This window comes from Elephantulus edwardii, unplaced genomic scaffold (genome assembly GCF_000299155.1).
Source record: "Elephantulus edwardii isolate Elephantulus edwardi_28Jun2011 unplaced genomic scaffold, EleEdw1.0 scaffold00015, whole genome shotgun sequence".
NCBI classification, from domain to species: domain Eukaryota; kingdom Metazoa; phylum Chordata; class Mammalia; order Macroscelidea; family Macroscelididae; genus Elephantulus; species Elephantulus edwardii.
The window spans coordinates 19,414,187-19,439,093 of NW_006399765.1; the positions used below are offsets into that span (position 1 = coordinate 19,414,187).

General features: G+C 50.7%; 1 protein-coding gene across 1 annotated transcript in view; it reads right to left on the reverse strand.

The window, feature by feature from the left end:
* The window catches only part of CDH22 (cadherin 22, type 2), an 89,975-nt gene that overhangs the window by 52,441 nt on the left and 12,627 nt on the right, over positions 1 to 24,907 (reverse strand). The window contains exons 2-4 of the mRNA XM_006881592.1: positions 23,122 to 23,416; positions 7,962 to 8,081; positions 21 to 188 (exon numbers count right to left, since the gene is read on the reverse strand). Coding sequence (XP_006881654.1) covers positions 21 to 188; positions 7,962 to 8,081; positions 23,122 to 23,416 — 583 coding nt within the window. The remainder of the gene's footprint in view (positions 1 to 20; positions 189 to 7,961; positions 8,082 to 23,121; positions 23,417 to 24,907) is intronic.

Here is a 24,907-nt window from a genome sequence, read left to right on the forward strand (position 1 = left end):
CCCCAGAAGGTCTCACTCACTCTGTGGGAAGCGAGGCGGGTTGTCGTTGACATCCGTGACCACAATGGTGACGGTGGTGGAGCCTGAGAGGCCTCCCAGCTGGCCCGCCATGTCCGTGGCCTGGATCACCACCTCGTAGCGCTCCTGGCTCTCTCGGTCCAGGTCGGGCACAGCTGTCCGGATCACACCTGTGGGCAGATGGGGTGATGGTGAGGATGCCCCACCCATTCAGTCCATGTGGAGACCCCTCAAGAGGTGGGTTCTGGTGAGCTCTGGGTCCAGTTAAGGAGGGGAATGAGTGAATGGGGAAGGAAATGTGCTGAGGGCACAGGCGTGGCTACAAGGGAGGGGCAGGGCTCAGGAGCCTCCCCTCTGACACGCCCTGCTTACACACACACACACACACACACTCTTTCTCTCTGTCTCTCTCTCTCTCAATACTTACACACACCCCCTCCTATACACCCCTCACCACTCTTACACACACACAAACACACACACACACACTCTCTCTCTCTCAATACTTACACACACACCCTCTTACACACCCCTCACCACTCTTACACACATGCACACACAGTACTCTTATACACACACCTTTCTATACACCCCTCACCACTGTTACACACACACACACACAGAGTACTCTTACACACACACCCTTCTTCACAACCCTCATCAATCTTACACATACACATATTCAGTACTCTTACAAGTATACACACTCACAACTCTTACTCATACACTGTTACACACACAAACCCACTGCTCTTCCACACTTTCACATATACACACTCAACATACACAGGCACATGCACTAATCTCACACTCTTTCAACAACCATACACAGATACACACACTCTCTCACTCTCTCTCTCATCCAGCGGCCCCAGTGGTCTCCCTCACCCTGGCCCCAGATCCCTTGTTCAGGCACTAGCTAATCTGTGACCAGACAATCCTCTAAACCGTTAATGGCAGCAGGGGTGGGGGCAGGAGGAGGGTGCCTACAAGATTAATTCTGTGGCGGGCCGGCTGCGCGTCTTGTCTCCCTGCCAGGAGAAGAGACTGGGGTGGGGAGGAGTCGATGAGGCATTCAGAGCCTCTCCTGCCACGGGCGCCAACCTGCCGGGCACCAGGTGGTGGCAGGTGGCGTGCAGGGCCTGAGCGCCAGGTGGAGTCACGCACCAGTAGCCCCTTGATGTGTCCCATAAAACCCAAGCACTGACTCTGATGTCCCCAAATAGCCCCAAGATGCCAATAGCCAGGACTGTAAGAAAGGTGTGTGTGTGTGTGTGTGTGTGTGTGTGTGTGTGTGTGTGAGAGAGAGAGAGAGAGATGCTGGGTGGAGCCCCCAGGTGGCCCCACTTTGGGGGGATCACATGGAGACATGCAGTAGGTGTCTTATCTAGTCAAAGGTCCTCAATCAGCCTTCTCCACAACCCTTCCACAAGCCCTCCTCACCCCTCCTCTCATCCCAGGGTCAGGAGCCTTGGAGGTAGGTGGACAAGAGATAATAAATCCCACAGCTGCTACTTTCAGACCATCTGATCTTAATCAAATCCCTTCACCTTTCTGAACCTCAGTTTCCTTAACTATAAAATAGAGACAGCCTCTGGCCCTCCCCTAAGAACAAGGTTTCTCACTCTCAACACTATTGACATTTGGGATGAGATAATTATTTGCTGAGGACGGAAGCTGGCCTCTGTATGAGAGGATGCTTAACACAGCATCTTGGGCCCCTACCTACTCGCTGCCTCAGTTGTGACAGCTCAAAGTGTCACCTGATACCATCGAAGGCATCCTGGGAGTAAAACAGCTGAGAGCCCCTGAGAGTCACTGGGGCTGGGCTTCTCCTCCAGAGAACTGCATGTGATAGTTACAAGAAGAAGAACTAGCATCGACGCATTCGACGCATTCACTCTGTGCCTGGAGTCAATCTGAGTGTCTTAAGCGGATTGTCTTCATCACCCTCTCAAAACTCCTGCAAGGATGGTGCTGTGGTTACCCCCACTTTATAGACGAAGAAATAGAGGTGCGGAGAAACTGAGTACCTTGCCCAGGGTCACACATGTAGAAAGCAAGGACTCTGGGGCCATCGTCCATGCTCTGAACTGCCCTGCTCTCTGATGCAAGGGCCCGGGGACACCAAAAGTATAAACTGCAAGGTGTCTTGGGGCCAACGTGGTTTTTCTTTTTATTATTATTTTTTTAATTATTATTTTTTATGTGTGTACCATCAAATCGGATCTGACTAGTACAGGAGGAGATTGTCCCTCCTTCTCCAGCAGAGCATCTGGTGGATTCGAACCTTGTACCTCTGGGATTGCAGTACAGCTTCTTGCCACTAGGCCACCAGAGCTCCCTGAAGGTGGTTTTTCTTTATACATCAGACAGTTGGTATATTTCTTCAGTTAATCTGTTGAACGATGCAGTCACCATAATTTCTGTTTCTCAACATTAATGGAAACCATTCATTCATTCCACACATGCACTTATGCATAAGCATTACCAAAACCACTCCAATTCCCATCAGTAATTTTTAAAACTGTCATCTTCCCCCAGATGGCTCACCTGTTTGTCCATGGCTACTGTTTACTCTTTAAGAGCCGAGAATAAAGGCTTTTCATATTAATGGCAGCGCAATCTCTATGTTCCTCAAACAGTTACTGTGTGTGCCTCAGCTGAGAGAATGGCGGTTGGAATTCTCATCACTCTGGCAGGTAAGTGTAGGAAACAGAACGTCATCCCGGTGGAAGGCCAAGTTTTGAACGTTACTTAACGTTGCCTCTGCTGCATGCCATTGGCCAAAGCAGGCCATAAAGTCTCCCGTCAGGAGCGATGTCATGCTGGGTGAGGTGGTGAGTCATCAAAAGAGAGGAGGACTCTCACTGAGGTGACTGCAGCTATGGGCTCGAGAGTGTCAGAGGCCGTGAGGATGGCACAGGATAGGACACGGTTCAGACCTGCTGTTCACGGGGACGCTATCAACAACTTGATGGCCCGTAAGAAGCAGCACCATCTATGCCACGGTGCTGTTCCGTCAGCTCGCATGCACGTGAAAAGCGGACGATGGACAAGGAGAGGTGGAGAACGATTAATGAATCTGAGTGCTAGTGTTGGTGAAGAGTACTGACCGTGCCATGGGCTACCAGAGCACAAACAACGCTGCATGGAGGACGTACAGTCAGAAGGTTCCTGAGCAGACAGGACGGGGAGGCTCTGCCTCCCTTTGGGCGTGTTATCTGGAGGGACCAGTCCCTAGAGAAGGCCATCACACAGACTCTGAGATGGACGGATGTCTGTCGTAACAACAGGTTCAAACACAGCAATGACTGTGACGCAGAATCTGGAGTGACGTTCTGATGTGTGTGAGGTAGCAGTGAGTTGGAATTGGATTGATGGCACTTAACCATGTTGATCCTCCTCCTCAAGTCTTTGAAAAAGGTCCCTCAGATACAAGTTTCACAGGGACAGAGATTCTTGCCGGACACGGCCATCATGTCATTGACAGGATCTGCACACGGCAAATGCTCAGCAAACACGCTGACCCTCTGACTTAACCCCCACAGCCCTTCTGCCTCCCTTCCCACACTGCCTGGTGGCAGCTGCTCATTATTTCTGGCTTCTCTGTTGGAACCCAAGTTCTAAGAGGTCAGGATCCAGTTCTAGTTCAAGATCCTGACTTCAAGATCTGACACTCAGAAGGATCTCAGGAAACATCAGGTCCACTCCCTTCCTAGGAAAATGGATCTCTCTGGCTGGGTTAAGGAATTTTCAGTGGAGATCTTCAAGTCTCAGAGAGAAACTTCCTATTTGTGCAGGCTTGCGATGGGCAGGAGATAGTAATTACAATCTGGCTGCAGATCCCCCGCTGCCTAGTCCTCACCCATCGCCCCCAGCTCCGGTTGTTCTCCTCGACGCCCCCACTGCCCCTCCAAACACAGCATAAGGGGTCCCTGGAGCCCTGTGACGCCTCATTAGGCGGCAAATGCCATCGCTGTCACCCCTGTGGGGGGCTTGCCAGCAGGCCTGGCCTTTAAAACACACAAGTTAATTCCTCCGCTGGCACTGGGGCCTGGCGGTGCCCCGCCTCCTCCCTTCCCTCACACCTTCCTCTCAGGCCCCGTTCCGGCTCTGCTCCCTGCTATCTGCACAGCTAGAACAGACTGTACCTCGCAGCAGCTGCTAAATATAGACCCACATCAGCGGAATATTCCTGGCTGGGGAAATGGAGCCGGGGCTGGCGGTGGCACCAGGGCGGCTCCCGCGGTGGGACTGTCTGTGGGCAGGGGGTGGAGAAGTCTGGCCTTGACGGGAACATGTCTAAAAGGACCATTTTGCAGACTGAGAAAGTTGAAGGACCCTACTTTCCCCAGAGCCCCCAAGAACGAGGACCACATCTGGACTCCTTTACCTACTATGCTTGGTGGCCAACTCCTGGGGACTCCTCAGGCTCTCTCAGACCCTCCGGACCTGCCACTCCACCCTCTGTCCTTCACCCTCTGTTGTGGGAGATGCTCTCTCTTGGAAGTTGGCTTTCCTCATCACTCTCCCAGGGTCCTGTCTGTTACCTGCTCAGCCCCGCCCCCTCCTCAGGCTTAGTACTGACGCTTCCCCTATTTCTGAAGAGCTGAGCAGCTCTAAGGTCCTCACTTTCTCTGGCTAAACGGATGAAGGCACCATCATGTCCACCCACCTCCTCATGATTTCCACTTATGCACCGTGTCATCTGTCCACGTTCCCCACTTGCTGCTCCCCTGGCCTGCGGTGCTCTCATGCTGGCCACCCGCAGTGTACACACCCTCTCCACCCCAGCCCACCTCCCTAGAAAGAAACAGCCAACAAGGTAGGTCTACCCTTTACCTAGCTGAAGGTTCTTCCTAGCCATCAGCACTACTTGACAATCTAAGATAATAAGCTCACTTTCTGCGTCCCTATGTGATTAAAAGCTCCGTGGAGACAGGGCCTTTGGTTCGCTGGCCGCTGCACCCCTTAGTGCCTAGAGCAGTCAGGCAGATAATCAAACCAAGCAGCATGCAGTTGTCTCCAAGCTCATGGTGACCTCACGGATATCAGAGTAAACCCTGACTCCTTACAGTTTTCAGTGGCTAATTTTTCAGACGTAGATCACCAGCTCTTTCTTCCTCAACACCTCTAGATGGACTTGAGCCTGTCACCTTTTAATGAGCATCAGAGCATGTTAACTGTTGACATGACCCAGGGACTTGCAAGCATACATCAGACACTCAATAAATGCTTGCTGAAGGAATGGATTCTCCCATTGACCCCTCACAACAATCATGTCGATGGAATATTAGTGCTTTCATTGAGCTCATGGAGAAACCCAAACCTAATGAGCCCTAACTGTTCTCAGAACTCTAAGCTCATATTTCAGACAGATGGCTAGATGTTCTAGAGATTTCTTCCCCTCCTTTCCCTCATCACCTGAAAACCAATATGGTTCACATTGGATCCTCTAGTCTGTACTGGATCCTAGGACACCTTAGCTACTTAATCCACATTCCTTCCCATTTGCATTTCAGTCTCCCAAATCAGAGACCCCCCTGGATTCCTTCTCAGCCTCGCCACACAGTCAACAAGCCCTCAACTTCTAGTGGTTTGTTCTTTGCAGGATCGCTCTGTTACGACTCATTCTCCTCCCTCTTCACCTCCGCTATCCCTAACTATCAATCCTGTACCACCTCTGCCCTTGTAACCAGGCTAAACAGGTCAAGGCATCAGGGTGGGCACCTAAAAAGGGGCAGGATCTCAGCTTTGTCCTTTGGGGCTTTATGCTGGGTACCCGGGGCTCCAGGGCTCCCTGCCTCTGATTCCTGCCTCGAGCCACACGCTCCAGAAGCAGCCCGAGGGATCTTGTTAAAATGAAAACCTGAGCATGTCACTTTCCTGCTTAGAAGCCATCAATGAACATCCCCAGCGCTGGGAGGAGGAGGGGAAGTAGACACTCACTCACATGGCTGATGGCGGGAGTGTAATCTGGCCTATTTAGGCAATATCTATTGAGATTCCAAATGCACATGCTCTTTGACCCAGCTTTTCCACTTCCCGAAAATTATCCTGCAGATACACTCACACGGGCGCAAAATGATGTATGTACGAGGTTATTCATTATAGCATTGTGCGTTGTAGCAAAAGATTGGAAGCAGCGTAAGTGTCCATCAATAGGGGACTGGCGAAATAAATTTCAGTGTATCCATAACAGCAGTTAAATGAAAGAATGAGAAAGCTCTTTAGGTACTGATATGGAATAATCTTCAAGATGTATTATTAAGTGGAGAAAGTCGGGCCTTGTAGACAGGATGTGTGTATAGCTATCGTTTGTATAAAGAGAAAACACTAAACCAAATACATGTACCTATTTTCTTGTACATGCATAGAATACCTTTGGAAAGTCATGCAAGAAAATTACCTTGGTTGCCTTAGGGACAGAGACTTGGTGGCTGGGGGATTGGATGGCGTATAGAATTGTCATTAAATACCCTTTTGGACTCTTTGAATTCTGAACACGGAAATGTGTCCCCTATTAAAAATAATAATATTTTTTAAGCAAATGAATCCAAGATCTCATAGGAGTTCTACACCAAGTGGCTACCCCTGGGACTTCAATTACTAGAGCAGGGAGCGTGGGGAGGGGGAGGGAAGAAGCCCTTTTATTTTCTGTGTTTTTTCTTTTCTTTAATGTTTGAATGTTTCCCAACATGTATTATTTTTGCAAGGACTGAGCAAAGATGGCATGGGAGAGAAAAGCACACAAACAAAACCCCAGATCCATCAATGCCCCCTCCCGTTGTCCTCAGGATAAAAATGCAAGCTCCTTCGCCTGGTCTACTGTCTCCACTCCAGCCTGTGTTCCTGAACCTCTCAGGACTCCAGCCTCTCCAGCCGGCTGGCCTTGCTTACAATTCCCCACATGCCTCCTGCAGTGTTCTTCCACCCAGATCCTGGCTCTGCCACGTTCTCTGCCTGCAATGCCCTTCTCCGAAATCTCAGCCAGACCAACGCTGAGAAGGATCCTTTCGAGATCCGCAGCTTCTGCTTCCAAGAAGCCTTGCTTGCACCCTCATCTCCCTCATGGCCCCTGCCCCCCCACCAAACCATCAGCCCCTTGAGTCTGCGAAACGTTCTATGAGCCTGGGGGCCCATCTGCCCTCACCCTACCCCCTTCCTCCACCCCCTTCCTCCTCTATCAAGGGGGCCATGAGACGCCACCACTCAAGGAACCAAAAGCCTCTTTATGCTGTGTGACCTCACCTGGGTTGCTGCACCTCTCTGAGCCTGTTTCCTCTTTTGTCTCTGCTTCCTGTCTCTCCCAAGACCCTTAGAAAATAAGTCAGATTCTGACCTCATAGCGAGTGAGGTGGGGTAGGATGAGTGTGGGTGCAACTCCACAGCTTGGTGGAGCTGGGGAAGCGGTCGTGACCGCATCTCTCCTTTAAATACGTTTCACCAGATCCCAAATAACTGCCATGGGAAGACAGCTTTTGAAATTGCTAAAAAGTGTCCTTCACGCAACGTCCCCCAAACCTATCCTAAGGGCTGCAGAGAGGCTCGCCTCAATTTAGCTCGAAGAACAAGTGGGGCCACCAAGCTCCCACTTCTAAAGTCCTTTCAGGTCGTTGACAGCTGCTGTCTCCTGACTGTCCTTCTGTAACCTTTAAAGACCCTTCCCTCACAATTGGCTAATTCTCTGTCCCTCAGTCTGCTCCTCTTCTTGTTTGGCTGTCCCACCCGTCACACTGACGTCTTCTGGAGTGAGCAGCATGGCTCCACGTCTCATTTCTGCAGAATCCCTCCTACTGTTTGGAAGAGCTAGACCTGAAGGGCTTTAAGAACAGACACTGGTCTGGGGCTCCAGGCCGGCCCACCTGGCCCCGCCCCCGGGCTCCCGCAGGCCCCGCCCCTTGGTCAGGCCCCGCCCCTGTATAGGCCCCACCTCTCACCAGTCTTGGGGTCCACGGTGAAGTGGTGCTCGCCGTCCAGCACACTGTACACCAGCCGAGCGCTGCTGCCATACGTGGGGTCATCCGCATCTGAGGCCATCACCTGCATCACTGACGTACCTGGGCCCCGGGGACGAAGCAAGACAGAGATTACCTGGGGTGAGTGTACAAATCCCGCTCACCTACCCCATGCCCAGAGAAGCCAGCCTCCTGGCAGCCCTCATCCCCTCACATTCTGTCTGCTTCATGACTGGCTACTTTCTAGTGACACCAAGGTGGCTACGGAATCATCGCATGAGTTCAAATCTCGCTTTAGGGGCAGTTTCTCAAATCTCAAGTTTCCTCTTCACCAAAATAGGAACAACTCTGGACCAAGGGCTGAAATGGAGGGGACGCACTGAAACTCAGGCACGGAGGGGTTCAGAGGAGTGTCCCAATAGGCTGTTGTTAGGTGTCACTGGCTGGATTAATCCACAGCAACTCTGCAGCAGACTAGGAGGTCCCCAGAGCCAGTCCCAGCCTGTGGTCTTCACCGAGACTCCCTGGTGGTGCTGTGATCAGAGCACTGGGCTGCTAGCAAGCTGCTCTGGAGAAGGCTGTGGGATTTTTGTTGCTTTGTTTTGAATCTTTTATGGAAGAAAACCACCAGGCCCTGCTCTCAAAGAGCTGCTAGTTGGGTTCGAACCACCAGCCTTTTGCCTAGCAGTCAAGTGCTTAATCGATGGTGACTGACCACTATAGTTTTCATGCTGTTATTTAAGGTCATCACAGAGTCGGAACCAAGGCTGGGGACCTGGCACCTGACTCCCAGTACAGGTATCTTTCTACCCATCTTGGTCCCCTCTGACCTGGGACAGACTCTCTGTTCACCAGGGGACACCTGCCCATTTGTATCTGAAGTATTCCTTACAGCTCAGAGTTCTGAGTCCCCTGGCCCTGGTGCCCAATGGGCAGGAAGACAGTCATACCCCATTCTCCTTTGAGAAGTGGCTATGTGCAATGGTGGGCTCCTTGCCCCTCCCCCTAGGTGCCCAGACAGCTTTTCCCCAACTCGTCCTTATGCTCCGCACGTAGGCTGCTGGGGAGAGTATAAATTGGATAAAAGTCCATCAAACAGCGGCAATTAAGTTATTGATTTTCGACGCTGCCTCATTAAACTGGGAGCTTCTCTCGGCCTGTCCCAGAGATGGCTCTAATTTGACATCATGTTCAATTTGACGAAAGCAGGGCTTGGGACGTGAAGCTGGACGGGGCCATGGGGGTGTGGGGGAGGGGTCAGAAGGAGGGTCCAGCAACACTGTCAGGTCCAACCTGTCTGCTCCGTCTTCTGGAACCTTCCTGGGAGGGGTCGGGTGGAGAACCTGAGAAGGGAGTCTTCTTGGAGAAGACTGCGGTCCCATTTCTGAGACAGGCCCTCTGCTGGGTGTCCTGCTGTGGAGGGGTGGCGGCTTGGCCTGCCTAGGGTCTGGATGGGACCCTCCTGGGGGCCAGGATGGATTCTCCAGGCCAGCAGGCTGCATGCTGGGAGGCAAGGCCAGTTTACAGCCTGGCTAATGAGTGAGTCTGGAAATGCAACTGCAGCAATTCTGCTAAGCCCAGCCCGCCGCCTGCCTCTCCCGCCTCCAGCCTGGGGCCCTCGATCATTCCAGACAGACACATGTATTTATTTTTCACTCTTTTGCATTTCTCATTTCCCTCTCTGGGTAGCCCCCTCCCAGTCCAGCCTCCTAAACTGGCCCTGCAATGCGCCTCTCTCCCTCTCTCACTCTCTCTCTCTCTCTCTCTCTCTCTTTCTCTCTGGCAGATCCAGCCCCATGTCAACCATGGGAGTTGCCTGGAGAAGGTAAGAAGAAGGGCGGGCATGTCCCCTCCTTTCTGATGTCACTCTCCATGAGGTTTTCACTCAGGGCCAAGTGCATAGGCCTAAATGTCTCCTTTCCACACAGAGAAAGGAACAGCCTCTACTGAGTCATTCATTTAATCATCCTGAATCCTCACAGCATCTCTGAGAGCAGAGAGGTGCCCCTAATGTTACATGTGATGAAACAGGTCACAGCGGAAAAGACAGGAGCCAGGACACACAGTGAGCAAGTGATGAGATTTGAACGCGGGACTCACTGATGTCAAAGCCCTCCTGGGACTTGATGTCAGTGCGGGGCCCGGTGACTCCGGGGATGGTGGCCCACTGGACTGAGTCACAGCCAGTGACCGCTCTCTCACTTAGTAGCAGTTTGACCTCGGGTATGTCACGAACTCTCTGCGCCTCCTATTCTCATTTGTGAAGTAGGATAATTGTACTATCAAACCTCTGGGATTGCTGTGAGAATTCAAATAGATTTCTATGTTCAGCACTGAAGCCAGTGCTGGGCTCGTGCTAGGAACTCAATAAATGCAGGCTGTTGTCATTGTCATCTCAGGAGGCAGTGCCTGGCAGTGTACGATGGCACAATTGTGCCTCCCTCACTGACGTATTGAAATGGGAGAAGACACACAAAGCATCAGGCTCAGGGGTGGGTGCCCAGCAGATAGTGGCTGTTAGAACTATGAGGAGGGAGGGTCCTCCCTGACACTCCCCCGCCCTATCTCCAGGGCCAGGCACAATGCTGGCTGAGTGACTCCCCAGAGACCAGGCTGAGCCCTCCCTCTCTCCCTGGCTGCATCCCAGAGACTCCCTCGGGGATGGTGGAATCATTTCCTCAATCCGGGGTTCTTTATTGCAGCCATTACAGTTAATGCGGACATGCCGGGATGGTGAAGGGTCAGTGATTCACCACCTCAAGTCCCAGACCCCCGGGGAATGGCTCACCCCCCCTCCACCCTTACCTTCTTCACAAGTCAGCAGATCCCCTCAACTAGTAGATAAAAAGGTGCCCGGTTTGTGGTGGCCACTTTGGGATCACCACCAGCTGGTCCACAAGAGAAAGATGGGGCAGTCTCCTCTCATGCAGTTAACTGCTTCCGAAAACTGGCTAGAGGGTCAGCCATGGGCCACTTCCAACTCAACGGTACACAACAACTACTGGGTCTAGCAGTTTCTATGCTGCAGGATACCACTGGGCCCAGTCTCCTTCAGTCCTCGCACCAGCTCATGATGAGGTTGTGATGGAAAATGTGTCATCATGGCGCTGGTGAAGGAACTCCTGGTTTGTTGCTTTTGCTGACTTCTGGGGTACAAATCCTCTATCCTGGGTACTTTCAAATTACCAATGGGACATCAGCTGGCTCACAAAACTCCAGAAAAATCATTACTGGACTCTCGTGAGCTGATATGAGCCAGCTCCAGAAGCAAACCACATCTTTCTCATTTGCCAGTTGAAGAGAGGTCTATGCATAGTTAAGGGTTAAAATGAAAATGAGTAAGACCGGTTACTAGTTCTATATCAGCACTTGTCTTGAACCATCCTCATGATCAGACCCAACCTTTGTGAGTCACAGGGTTTTTCACTGGTTGACTTTTAAAAGGAGATGGCCAGGCCTTTCTTCCTAGTCTTAACCTGCAAGCGCCATTCAAACTTGTTCAGCTTCAGAGCAACACAAACATCCACCGACAGGCCATCAGTGGCTCTGTATGAAGGGTATGGTTGACAGTCAAACTTGAGTCTCTCAAATATCCATGAAAATTCTACCACTGAAACACAAGCATCTCACTTGATAATAACTCTCTCTCTCTCTCTCTCTCTCTCTCTCTATATATATATATATATATATATATATATATATATATATATATATATATATATATATATATATATTTCATGTTAAATGCTATGGTAAGAATCATGTATCTCATGAATTTGATATGAAGCTTGGAAATAAACTCTATTAGAATTTCCATTTTAAAATGAAGGCAGAGTGAAATGAAGTACAAGTTTATCTTGCAAACCCAGTTTGTCTGATAGAAAATATCAGTGTATCCTGCTTGGGCATGGGGGACAGTGGATAAGATTAGATGGGAAAGTGAGAGCTTCAGAGACAGAAAAGGAGGAGAAAAGACAGGAGTTGGGGTCAGCAGTCCTGGATAGCCCAGCTGAGTTCAAGGTGGAAAAAGTCAATGGGGCAGAGACATCTGCTGTCCATGGTGCTGATGTCAGCCCTTTGCTCGTTTGGAATGAGGGTCTGTATTTGGCCTGGACTGGGAAGTACTGTGCTAGTGATTACTGGGTAAACAGGACCTCAGGACCTAAGGATCCATGTAGAATGGCACAGCTGTCAAAGCTGGTCCGTGGAGAGCCAGGAACAAGTGGTTCTCAACCTCCTTGTGCAGAAGAATCTCCGGGGAACTTTAAAATACAACATGCTGAGCCCAAACCCAGAATAGGGTCTCTCTGCAGGTGGGGGGGAGGGGGGGAAAGGAACTTTCATTAAGCTCTCAGAGGGATTCAACGTGCATCTCAGGCGGAGAACTGCTGTCCTAGACTCAACCTCTTACTGGACAGATGAGGAAACTGAGTCAGTCACAGAGGTGTCTGTGACCTTCCCAAGGTCACATCATTAGCAAGTAATGAAAAAGAGTCAAGCCAGGCCTGTCTGTCTGTCATGCCATCCTCTCCATGCTATTGTGTCCTTGCTGTGACTAATACCTAAACAGGCCACCAAGACAGCTGTCCTCTTGACATGTGAAGCCATTGTGAGAGGAGACACTCAGTGGAGAAGAGTCCTCCACATCTCCAGGGAGACTGAGCAGACTGTGGCATCAGAGTTCCAGGTTCAAATCCCTCTACTTCTTCACTATGTGTCTAGCTCAAGTCTTCTCCTAATTTGAATTGCATCCTCACCTGAAATATTGAAGGGGCAGAGTGGTCTGCTAAGAGGATTAGTGATCAAAGATTTAAATGTTTGGCGAAGCTAAACAGGCAGTGGGCACTCAACAGGAGTTCATCCCTTCTCCCACTCTTTGTATGGTCAGGATGGTGTATCACTGGCCTCGAACAGAAGACGACCCTTGAACACATCAGGAAGGAGAAAGCTTCCTGTCTACCCCTCATTTCTGCTTTATCTGGTAGCTCTGATGAGATCTGTCGTGGAGTCAAAATTGAAATCCATGTCCTGGCTCTTGGGATTTAATTCTTTATTTTCTTTTCCCTCAGTCCTCACCATGTGTGAGGGGCATCTGAGCCCCTGATTCAGGCTCCAGGAAGCCCAGGGGGAAACTCAGATGACATGGGATTGAGGGGTGGTACTGTGGGAAGTGGAGCTCAGGGACTGGGGACGTGACTTTTCATTCCAGCTCTGTCTCAGGGGGACTGTGGGAGAACTCCCTGACCTGCCCAGGTCTCAGGCCACCCCTTCCTTCTGTAAAACGGAGAAAACACTTTCTCCCCTGGTCTCCCCAGGTCATGGGAGACCCCTTAATGAGATAAAAGAGAAGCCGCACTCTGGAAAAAGAACAAAGTCTTCCACCGAGGTGACCAAGTGTCATTATTATGAAGATGTTTGTAATTATTATCTTCCTGCCTCTTCCCGACTTCCCACTGCTGCCCTGCTGGGCCTGGGGAAACCCTTGGCTCAGATTTGGTTTCTCAAACATTTCTAAAAAATGAGTCCCACTCCCTGCTGCTGCCTGAACTGCGCAGAATGCTTTCTATTAAAAATTAAAAACCACTTGTCGATTCCCCCGGAACGCTCAGATTACACAGGAAACAAGCCCCCTCTCAAGCTCTCACCCCCCTCCCCTCCCCACCCTCCTCCAGCTCCCTCTTCGATCATCACTTATAATGCCAGCTCACTGGGCTGGCCTTGACCTCACTTCTAGCTGCCCAGTCAGGGCAGCCTAATGCAGATGAATGATACACAGGAGATGCTGGAAAGAGGCTGGGAGGGAGGGGGAGGTCACGGGCAAGAGGGAGAGGGGGCAGGGACGGAGGGGGTGGTACAGAAGATGGGAGGGAAAAGCGAGTGAGAGAGAGAGAGAGAAAGAGGGGATGGACACCAGGGACATAAACAAGGGACAGAGAGACAGACGGAAAAGAAAGATGACAAAGAGACAGAGAGATGAGAACAGAGACAAAAAGATAATGTGGTGGCAGAGATCTATCTGCAGAGCCAGCAAGTAGGAGAGAGACAAATGGAAACAGACAGAAATGCAGAGATAAAACAGGCAAGTGGAGAGAGAAACAGAGTCAGAGGAAAATGGAACAGAGACAGAGGGCAGGGCAGGCAGGGAGAAGAAAGACATTGTGGTGTTTTTGGCTGATGGGGTGGGAAGCCCTCCACAGAGCAAACACATCACATCACATCACCAGTCCCCAGGAAATTCCAGCACACACTCCTCTCGCCCTTCTTTCTTTTCGGGCCCCCTTAGTATATGTATATTGTTGAGTACCACTGAGTCAGAACCGAGCCATAGCTGACTCTCCACTGGGTTTTCAGAGGCAGTTAATGGAATATGAGGAGAATGCCCATCCTTCTCCCACGGAGCAGCTGGTGGATTTGAAATATGAGCCTTTGGGGTTGCAGCACAGCTTCTTACCACTAGGTCATATGTCTAGGGTTCTAATATATCACCCTCAAGAGAGAAGACACCAACTGCCTCATATTGAGACCATAAGCTCTTTGCTCCTCTCAACACTTAAAGAGAGCTCTCAAATAAGTTGTTGCTGTTGTTGTTGTTGTTATGTGCCATCGAGTCGCCTGCGACTCATAGCGACCCTATGTACAACAGCCCTAAACTCCGCTCTGTCCTGTGCCAATCGCACTGTCTCTGACACTCCCATCCCAATTATCCCAGTCACTGAATCAATCCACCTCATAGAGGGCCTTCCTCTCCTGTGCCGTCCCTCCACCCTCCCAAGCATGATGTCCCTCTCTAAGGACCGGTCTCTCTTCACAACATGTCCAAAGTATGTTAGGCAGAACCTCAGAATCCTTGCCTCAAATAAGTAGTGACCTCTTTTGTTGGGACAACCAATCTCCTGCCAGTTGTAGAAAGGAAAGCTTTTTTTAAAAAATAAATAAAATTCTGTTCCATTGATTCACCCAACAATTCCCGGAGCACATGCTATGCATTCGACGTTTGGAGGTTGGTTGGTAGCTTGTACTCCAGTGTCATGCAGGCACAGAACTGGGCGCAGAAGAAGATACTCATGTTGTTGAGTAAGTTATCGATGAAAAAGACTCTCTACCTGGAGTACCTGGCCCATGAGGCCCACTCCTGAGGACCAGCGCCTCTGCCCCGCCCCACCACCTCTCCCCACCAGAACCCTTCTGTCCTGTTCCCCCAAGCTGGGCGGTGAGAGCAAGTGCCGTTGCTAGGCGAGGAGATATTGCACATATAGATCTTCCTGGACTTTAATTAAAAACATCTTTAGAAGTTGTCTCTGCAGAGGCCAGCGATTGATTCCTGGCTTGGGCCCGAGGGCTGCTGAGCCGTCCTCTCTCTCCGGCTGAAGATGGGACAGTCGGAGGCTCCCAGCCTGTGGCCGCGTTTCCCAAATGAGGCCCGAGGGGAGCACACCGCCTCCTGCTTCCCCTATGCCTCCCTGTCCTCTGCCCCCCACAAGCACTGAATTTGGGAAGCAGGGTACCCTCCCAATGCCATGTTCTTTCTCCTCTTTAAGCCTCAGTTCCCTAGTTGTAAAATATGGGTGTCAACACTTATCCCAGAAGAGCCCCTGGGAGGATGAAATGAGATTAAGGATGTGAAAGTGCTTTGCAAGCTGCAAAGTCCTTGCAAGCTCAATAAACGGTCACAGCGCGTTCCCCAAGGAAGCCGTGCACACAGGGTCAAGTAACTTGAGCTCTGGCTCCAGTTTCTGGGACTGGTTCTGGCTCCAGTTCTTTCTGTGCAAAGCTCACTTTATCTCTCTTTTCCTTGATTTGCTCATCGCTAAAATGAGGACAGTAATACCTGCCCTGCTTATTCCCCAAGATTGTGAGAATAAAGGGAAATAGCTCTGTGAAAGCAATGTTGGCTGATAGCTATTATTTCGCGAATGTCCCAAGAAGTGCAGGCTATACTGCAAAACAGGCTTTCCCCATCTATTACAGATGCTGTTCACAGACGAACAGGAATACATGGCAAAGTGGCTGCGGCAGGGCCCCTTCCCGTTTCCACAGTCGGCTGAGCCCTGACCCTCTAGTCCAGTGATGTCAACTCTATGGCATTCCCCACTCTTCTTCCTTTGCCCACAGCAGACATCACTAATCAATTGTGGCATTCTTTTCTGCTGAGCCTGGGTGAGGCCTCAGACTCCTTCTCAACACAGTCTCACAGCCACTGCCAACTCTTAGTGTTGGCCTATGAGATGCGACTGATTCGCTTCCGCTTTGAGGTCACCACGACTTTCTCATCTTTGAATCCCCACACAAGCAAATTACCATGCACACACGGTAAAGGCATTACCGTGTCCTTACTGAACTGAAAGCAGCTATGTAGGTACTTATTTTTTTCTGGGTTTTACTGGTGGTTCAAGAGTAGAATTCAATCCTTCCACATGGGAGTCCCAGGTTCACTTTCTTGACCATGTACTTTGTATGCAGCCATTACCTCTCTGTTCATGGTCATTTGTGTGTTACGGCAGGAAGGTTTGACCGAAACGTCCAGATTGAGAGAAACTAGGGAGAAAGGCCTGGTGATGTTCTTGTGAAAAATCAGCCAGTGAAAACCCTGTGAGTATTATAGACTGATATACAGCTGATTGTTGTTGTTGTTGATTGCCTTCGAGTCTAACACAACTCATAGCAACCCTGTGAACAAAAGGCCTGAAACCCTTGTACAACTACCAACATTTATCAAAGTTCATAGAGCTTCCAGAGGCAGGTTGTTTAGGAAGTGGATGCCACTCCTGTTTCCAAACCTGTCATAGAACGTTTTTGGTTGAGTTGCCTGGGATGCATAGCAACCTTATGTACAGCAGCTCTGAACCCTTTCCTGTCCCGAGTCAGTCTCACTTATTCTGACACACCAACCTCCACTGCCCCAGTCACTGGATCAATCCCTCTCATCTAGGGTCTTCCTCTCCTGTGCTGTCCGTCCACCCTTCTAAACATGATGTCCTTCTCCAGGGACCGGTCTCTCCTGGCCATGTGCCCAAAGTAAGTGAGGTAGGGCTTCAGAATCCTAGCCTCCAAGGGGAGACTTGGTTTCACCCTCTCTAAGACAGACAGATTTGTTACACAGAAGTATTTCTTTCTGTTATGAATAGCACTCTTGAGTTGGGAGTTGACTTGATGGCAGCAAATACCACGGGAAACTTATTTCTCTACCCCTGAGAGGATACGTATAAAGCAGATACAAATAGATATTTGCTAAATTGGGTGACTCATCTTTATAATCCCTCCAGAGCCAAGTACACTGAAGCCCTTATATACGATGGGTGCAATTAAACATGTGTGAGTTTAATTCCATTAGTTATCTTTACATCCCCTGTAGTGGCCAGAAGGAAGTTAAGAGATGTGTGTTGAATTGATCTTTTCATCTCTGTATCCTTTAACAGTGTCAAGGCCAGTGTCTCGTCAGCATCATTAAGTGGACAGAGCCACAGGGTGTGAGAGCGCTGTGAAGTCCTCTCACCGCCCACTGGTCAGACTGTGGCTCCCTAGGGGAGGGGTTTCAGGACAGGACAAAGCTCTGTTCTGTTGTTCACAGAGTCTCTATGAGTCATAGTCAATCTGATGGCACCTAACAACAGCACCAAGGGAAAGGGCCTGGTCCCCTTGCAATAACAGATGTGACTCCTTTGCTTCAAAACTCACTCTCTGTAAACTGATCCAGCCTCCAACTTTCATTTCCCTCTCTCTTGTTCTCTCTCAAAGTTGTATCTCTCTCTAGCCTTGATCTCTTTCTTAAGCCCTAGGCTCAGAGATCCAACCATTCCTTCCACATCTCTGCTTGGATTTCTAGTGGATAGTTCATCTCAATCTTAACACATCCAACACAGAATTAGTAATTGCGTGTGGCAAATCTCCTCTTTCTGGTCTCAATAATAGCTGCTCCATCCAGCTAGTTACTTGGGCTAAAACCCTTAGGATCATTTGGGACTCTGTTTGCTCTCATTCTGCACACCCAAGTCCTTACCTAAACTCTGTTGGCTCTGCCTTCAACGTACATCTGGAGCTGCACTGCAATCCCAGAGGTGCGTGGTTTGAATCCAGCAGATGCTCTCCTGGAGGTAGGACAATCTCCTCCTGTACCAGTCAGATCCGATTTGACGGTACACACACAAAAAAAAAAAATAAGAAGAAAAAAGGTACATCTGGAATCCAAAACCTCTTCCTTTTTTTAAATTTTTATTTTATTATTTTTGTGTGAGTGTACCGTCAAATCAGATCTGACTGGTACAGGAGGAGATTGTCCCTCCTTCCCCGGCAGAGCATCTGGTGGATTCGAACCGTGAGCCTCTGGGATTGTAGTTGCAGCTCCTTACCACTAGGCCACCAGAGCTCCCCTCAAAACCTCTTCCTATCTCCTCCTCTGGTCCTAAGCATCACTGCTTCTTTTGCCTGAACACTTGAGTTGCTTCCTCACTGATCCCCCTCCTCCCAACCAGTCTATTTTCAACATGGTAGCCTGCAGAGAATCCTTTTTCAAAGACAAGCTAGATCATGCCACTTCCTCTCTGTCTCGAAGAACAACTGGAAGCCTTTAAATGTCCTGTGTGACCCAGCTCCCAGTTCCTCTTCTGGCCTCGTGAGATAGTGTCCCTTTCATTTCCGGCCCTCCGGACTAGTCTTCAAGATGACAAACAGACTGCCTCAGGATCTTTGCACCTGATGCTGCCTCAGCCTGGAATACAGCTCAGTGCTTCTCAAAAGGAGTGGGGCAGGGGAGGGGTGTCTTCAAACCAGCAGGATCAGCAACCCCTAGGGACTTATTAGAAACATGGTCTCTTTCAGGCACCACTCCGGACATACTGGAAAGCCCACGTCCTGAGCTTTAACGGCATGAGAACCACACCCAGAGCTTCAACAAGCTCACCAGCTAATCTGGATGCACAAAGAGGTCTGAAAAGCACTGTTTAACGGAACTCCTCAATTTGTTCCCTTAGGATATTCCTTCAAAGTTCTCTTACACACAGAGTTCTTCCTTGACCACTTTACCGAAAAGAGCACTCCCTCGATAGTACCTTGATTACCTCCTTCCCAGCCCGCTCAAGCTCACTGCTGTCCCGATGATTTTGACTCTTGCAGACCCTTCAATGACCTTCTGAGGCTGTAAATTGTCAAAGAAAGGGGAAGGTCCCCCTTTCTCCCGCAGAGCCACTGGTGGATTGGAAGCATGATTGTTGGCTTGGTGGTGCAATTCCCAACAAGCTAAGCCACCTGACCACACTATGTGGCATATTATATATTTGCTATTTCTGACTTTCTGCCTCCTAGGATAGGACCCTTAAGGAACAATGCTAGGCACACAGTAGGTCCCCAAGACACATCTGCTGGATGCGTAGGCCTCTCAAATACTCAGAAGGGAATCTGGGGTCCAGCATGGGCAGCGACTTGCCTGCGGCCACATGGGGAGCCGGGTCTCCTGCCTCCTCCAGCTGCAGCCCTGCTTCCTGCATCACTACCGCTGCGTGGCTGGGCGCCCCTCCTCGCGAGCTTGGCCCATCAGGGCCCCCAGCACACTTGCCTTCTCTTTTAAGCTCTGAGTAGTTTAATTTGGGAGCACAGCCGCCTTTCATGTCCTGCGCTGCGTCCCTGCTTCCTCTGATCTCCGAAGCTGCCCGGCCCCCAGTACCGCTTGTCCGCCCCGCCCCCCTCAGCTCGATCAGGAGGCCCCGTAATTGTGACTGATTTTCAAAGCGGCCTGGAGCCTCCGCTAGCACCCTGGTGTCGGATTTGCTTCTCCTTCAAAAACTTACTCAAATGAAATAAACGAATTTAATTTCGGCTTCCGCCCGCCCCCTCCTGAGCTCCCCACTTGGCCCAGTTGAGTCCCTCTGCCTGACTTTTCCCGGAGTGGAAGGCGGATGGGTGGGAGCTGGGTAAGACAAGGTGTGGGTCCGCAGGACCTGCTGGGGGCCAGCTCTGCCTTGGACTCCCCGTGGGACCTTGGCAGGTCCTTCTCCTTCTTTCTGCCTCAGTTTCTCCATGTATGAAACAGGAATCTGGGCAGTCTGACGCCCTGCAATTTAAATGCTCACTCGTGGACTTCCCAAGCAATGGTGGGTACATCTCTCTGGGCCTCAGTGTTCCTATCTTTTCAATGGGGATGCTAACACCTGTCTGCGCACCTCTCAGAGAGTGAGGTTTAAAACATGAGCCACTAATGTGGACATAAGAGGCCACATCTCCACCTGGCACACCCATGTCCTTCCCCATCTTCTACACTTCAGAGAAGGAATGTTCTAAATTCCAAGTCTGGTCCCAGGCTCTCTGCTTTCTCCTGAGGTTCTTTGCTTCCTTCTCCAGCCTCATCTCTGACTACCCTTCTGGCTTTTGGGTGCAAAGATGTGCAGCTCAGGAAGGAAGACAGGCCATCTCTTCTTGAATCAGAGTTCCGGGGTGAGGGGTGCTGGACCTGGAACTGCCTTTGACTTGCTACATGAGAACTTGGACAAGTCATAGTGCCCTTGAGCCTCAGTTTTCCCACCTGGAAAATGGGTTTCTAAGTTGCCATGAGGCTCTGACCATGGACAACTTCCAAGTTAATCTCTCCAGTCAGCCCTCTCCCTTGGACAGGTAAATTCAACTGCTTTTTTAAGGATCTCTGCTGGGTCCTCAGTGTTTCCAACTCAGCCTGTCGGAAACCAAACTCTTCACTTCCTTCCATCCCCAAATCTCTTCCCCCGCACTGTTTCACCATCTCAGTAATGGAAACTCCATCTAGTTAATTGCTGAGGTCAAAAATCCCGACAGCCATCCTCAAATGTTCTTTTTCTCGCATCCTACATTCAGTCCATTAGCAAAGGCTTTCAGTCCTACTTTCCAAATAGACCCTCAAGTCGATCTTTTCAACACCCCGACTGGGGCACCTTATTCCAAGCCACCATCATTTCCTGTCTAAGCGATTTGCATATTCCACTCGCTACACTTCCTACCTCTGCCTTTGGCCCCGACTCATTCCCATCTTGACAGAACAGCCATGGGATCCTGTTTAAACTAAGTTCAGGTCTCTCCTCTGAACACAACCCTCCACTGGCTTCAATCAGCTTAAAAGGCAAAGCTCCAATTAAGGGCTGCATGGCTGCATCCGTGGTCACTCTCCACGTCTCTCCTTCTCACTCACTGTGCTCCAGATACAGCCCTCCAAATTCCTTAAGGGAATTAATTCAACCTCAGGGCCTTTGCATGGGCTGTTTGGTCTTTCCAAGCCCCACATTTTAATTTCCTTCAATTATCAAAGTCACCTCTTCAGTGAGGCCTTCCTGGAGCAATGACATATTTGCTTATTTGCCTCCTGCCTGCCTCCCCTCAAACTAAAATGTACCCCTGTGAGAGCAGGGGGTCTTATCCATCTGTTCACTGCTAGGTCCCCAGTGCCTAAAATATCTGTTAAATGAACACATAGCATGCACAGACCTTAAAATGCCATTTGGCTAGTCACACAGCAAACATCTGCATGCATGTGTGCACTCACGAATGCAGCTCTGCCTGTGGGTGTGAACACATGGGCACATCTGCACACGCGTGGATGGACACCAGGCTCATGTGCACTGGGGGGTGGGGTGTACACCAGTCTGCACCATGTCTACATACATACACCCGCACTGTTCCTCCTTCATCCCCTCCACCTCTGTGCCCAACACTCTCCCACTTCCTCCGTCCCCATCTATGCAACCCCACTCATTACTCATCAGTCTGCAAGATTTGGCCAACATGGTGGGGGGCTAGGGCCCTGCTGTACTCTCTACCAAGAACCCCCAAACTCCTCAGCAGTCAGGTGCAGACTTGGAAGCCCTGGACAAAGGCTGTTAGGGAGTGGAGACCAGGACACAGGACCGCTGCCCTGTCCAATCCAGTGTGCTGAGACCTTCGGTTAGCACGCTGATGGGGAAGGAGATGGTAGCTACTGTCCCTCTCTCTCCACATGTCAGCTTTCCCCAGAGCCTAGGAGCCCAGGCTAGGTGGGACCTTTATGGTTGGACAATACCTGGCACCCCCTGTGGGAGGTAGTAGGCTCATCTGGTCCCCAGTAAGTTGTTGGCACCTAGCGCCCTTGGCGATGCCCACACCAAATGGAACTAGCCCACAATGCTGATGTCTGGTGTGCTGTTCGCCTGTGTCTGTGCAGTCGGCTGTCTGTGGACATCTCTGTGAAGGGCTGTTCCCTGCATGGGGTTTCCAGGGGTTGTAGCAGGGTGTGAGGCTATGTGTGGGCCTATGAGGGGGCCTTATCTTCACTCTGTGTCCTGGTGGTGGTTTATGGTTTATAGGGGTGCCATGTCTAGTTGTGTCTGGTCATGTGACTGCTCTCTATGGAATGTTATCTGGAGCTTGAGTCTGGCTCTCTGGTGTAGCTTTGTGTCAAGACCACTGGGTCTGTGGGGGGCTGTGTCACTGTGGGCCTGAGGGGTAGCTGTACCCTTGTGCTGGGTGTGGAGCTGTGCCAGCGGGTGGTGTGGGCCCAGGTGGACAGGTGAGGTCACACGTGTCACGCATGATGCTGTGCTTGTATGTGCAGTGGTATCCAGATACCTGGCTCTGTGTGTGTGTGTGTGTGTGTGTGTGTGTGTGTGCACATGTGTGTGTGTCCATGCCAGAGTTCATGGTGATGACCGTGTGGCTGTGTCCACATGTAGATGCAGGTCTGTGTCCATGTCGGGGGCCATACCCGTAAATATCCCTATATGGCTGTGTCCATGTGTATGATTCTGTCCAGGTGCACAGTTATGTCTGCTGTGTGACAGTATGTGGACAGAGGACTGTGACTGTGTGGCTGGGTCCACATGTAGATACAGATGTGGGTCCACGTGGGGGCCACGTCCATGCATGCGGCTGAGTCCATCTGAGCGACTCTCTGTCCAGGTGTGTGTGTTTGTATGTGTGTGTGTGTGTGTGTGTGTGTGTGTGTGTGTGTGACAGTGATAGTGTCTGGGTAGCTGTGCTCACTCCAGTGCCCTCAGCCTCAGACAGGGTTTCCTGCCTCTTCTGCACCCCTAAAGAGCCCCCACTGCCTCCCCAGCAGGCTCCCACTGGGGACCTGGCCCTGCCTTCCCCTGGGGTGTCTCCCCTCCCCTGGGAAGCGATCACCCAGCTCCTTACACCCTGCAGCAGGGCCCACCTGTTGGTGAGAGCTCGGCCACGCTGCCAATGTAGGGCCCATGCAGGAAGCGGGGCTCACTGTCGTTGATGTCCTGAACCTTGATGATGAATTCCGACTCGGGCTCCAGCAGGCGGTTGGTGGCGCGGTCACGGGCCTGGGCACGCAGGGTGTAGAAGGTTTTCTGCTCACGGTCCAGGCGCTCCATGGCATGGATGTCACCCGTCAGCTCGTCAATCAGGAAGATGGTACCAGCGCCCTCGCCTGAGATGGTGTACTTGATGGCACCGTCGCCCTCGTCCGAGTCCGAGTGGATCTGGGGGTGCAGGAGGAAGGTGGGGTGGAAGCGTGAGCAAGACTCCTCTCAGCCTCCCCTAGGCCCTCCTGGAAGTTTGCTCCCCAAAATATACTCATGTCTTGTGGGGGGTGATGCTGAGGCCTGGGTAGCATGACTCACCTCTCTCAGCCCCGGTCTCCCTCAAAATGTGCCTGGTCTTCTGTAACTAGAGGTATCAGTCTAAGCGGACTCCCCAGCTCACTGCCTTTACATAGATCCCCATAACCTTTAAAAGGGAGTCCCAGGCACCACCACACCTCTGTGTTTTCCAGCCCCAAGAGCCCGAGGGCTTCCGCTTTGAGCGCCTGGCCTGGAGTTCTCCACCTATTCAAAGTCTGCTCATCTTGCAAGGCTCAGTTCAAGTGCCACCTCTTCCAGGAAGCTTCCCAGGACTTTCCTTTAGAGTCCCACTTGCACTTCCTCACCTTGACCTTCACAGTGAATTCATCACTATCCTGTGACTGTTGTACCTCGACTTCTCAAACTTTGATGCAAATCTCCTGGAGTTCTTGCTAAACTACAGATCCCAGCTCATAGGTCTCAGGTGGGGCTGGAGATGGGTTTGTTATCCCCTTTGCCTGGTTTGCGGTCCCTGCAAATTTTAAAGGAGACCTGGTGGCGCAATGGTTAAACACTCAGTTGCTGACCAAAAGGTGGGCCATTTGAACCCACTCGACGCTCTTCAGGAGAAAGACCTGCCAATCTGCTCCTATGACTAAACTCACAAGAAACTGCAACTCATCGTTGGTTCTGACTCAGTGGTACTCCAGCAGGTTTCTGACCCTCCAACCCTGGGTTTCTGAGGCTGTAAATCATAAAAGGAGCAGACAGTTCCTCTTCCTCCCAGGAGGAGCTGCTGGTGGATTCGAACTAGCTTTTGGTTAGTAGGGCCACACGCTACGGGGCCATATGAGCAGAGCTCCTCACCACATAAAGATTACAGCCTAGGAAACCTTCCGAAGCAGTTCGACTCGGCCCATTTGGGCCACTGTGAGTGCCAAAGGACTTGATGACACACACAGGGAAGCTTTCAGGAGTTCCTGGGTGATGTAAATACTTAGTGCATTCCTTACCCAAGGGTTAGACATTCAAGCCCATCCAGGGATGTTTTGTTAAAGAAAAACCAGTCACTGAAAACTTTATGGAGCGCAGTTCTACTCTGATGTGGTCTTCACAAGGCAGTGACTCTGCAACCAGAGGTGGTGGGTGATAATAAGCATTCAAGGTGCTGGTCTATAGACCTGCCTCTCACTTACCGGCCCAACTTTCCCTACGCTCTGAGTCCCTGGAGGCTACAGATAGTCTTTTACTCATCTTGGTTTCTGGAGAGATAGGCCCAAGGATGGGGTAAAGGAAGAGATTAGGGAAGGGAGTCCAAATTGACTAGGCTTAGCATTTATACACTCATCAGCTAGTTCAGAATGCTTTTTAAAAATTACATTTTATATTCTTTCTATTCTATTCTATTCT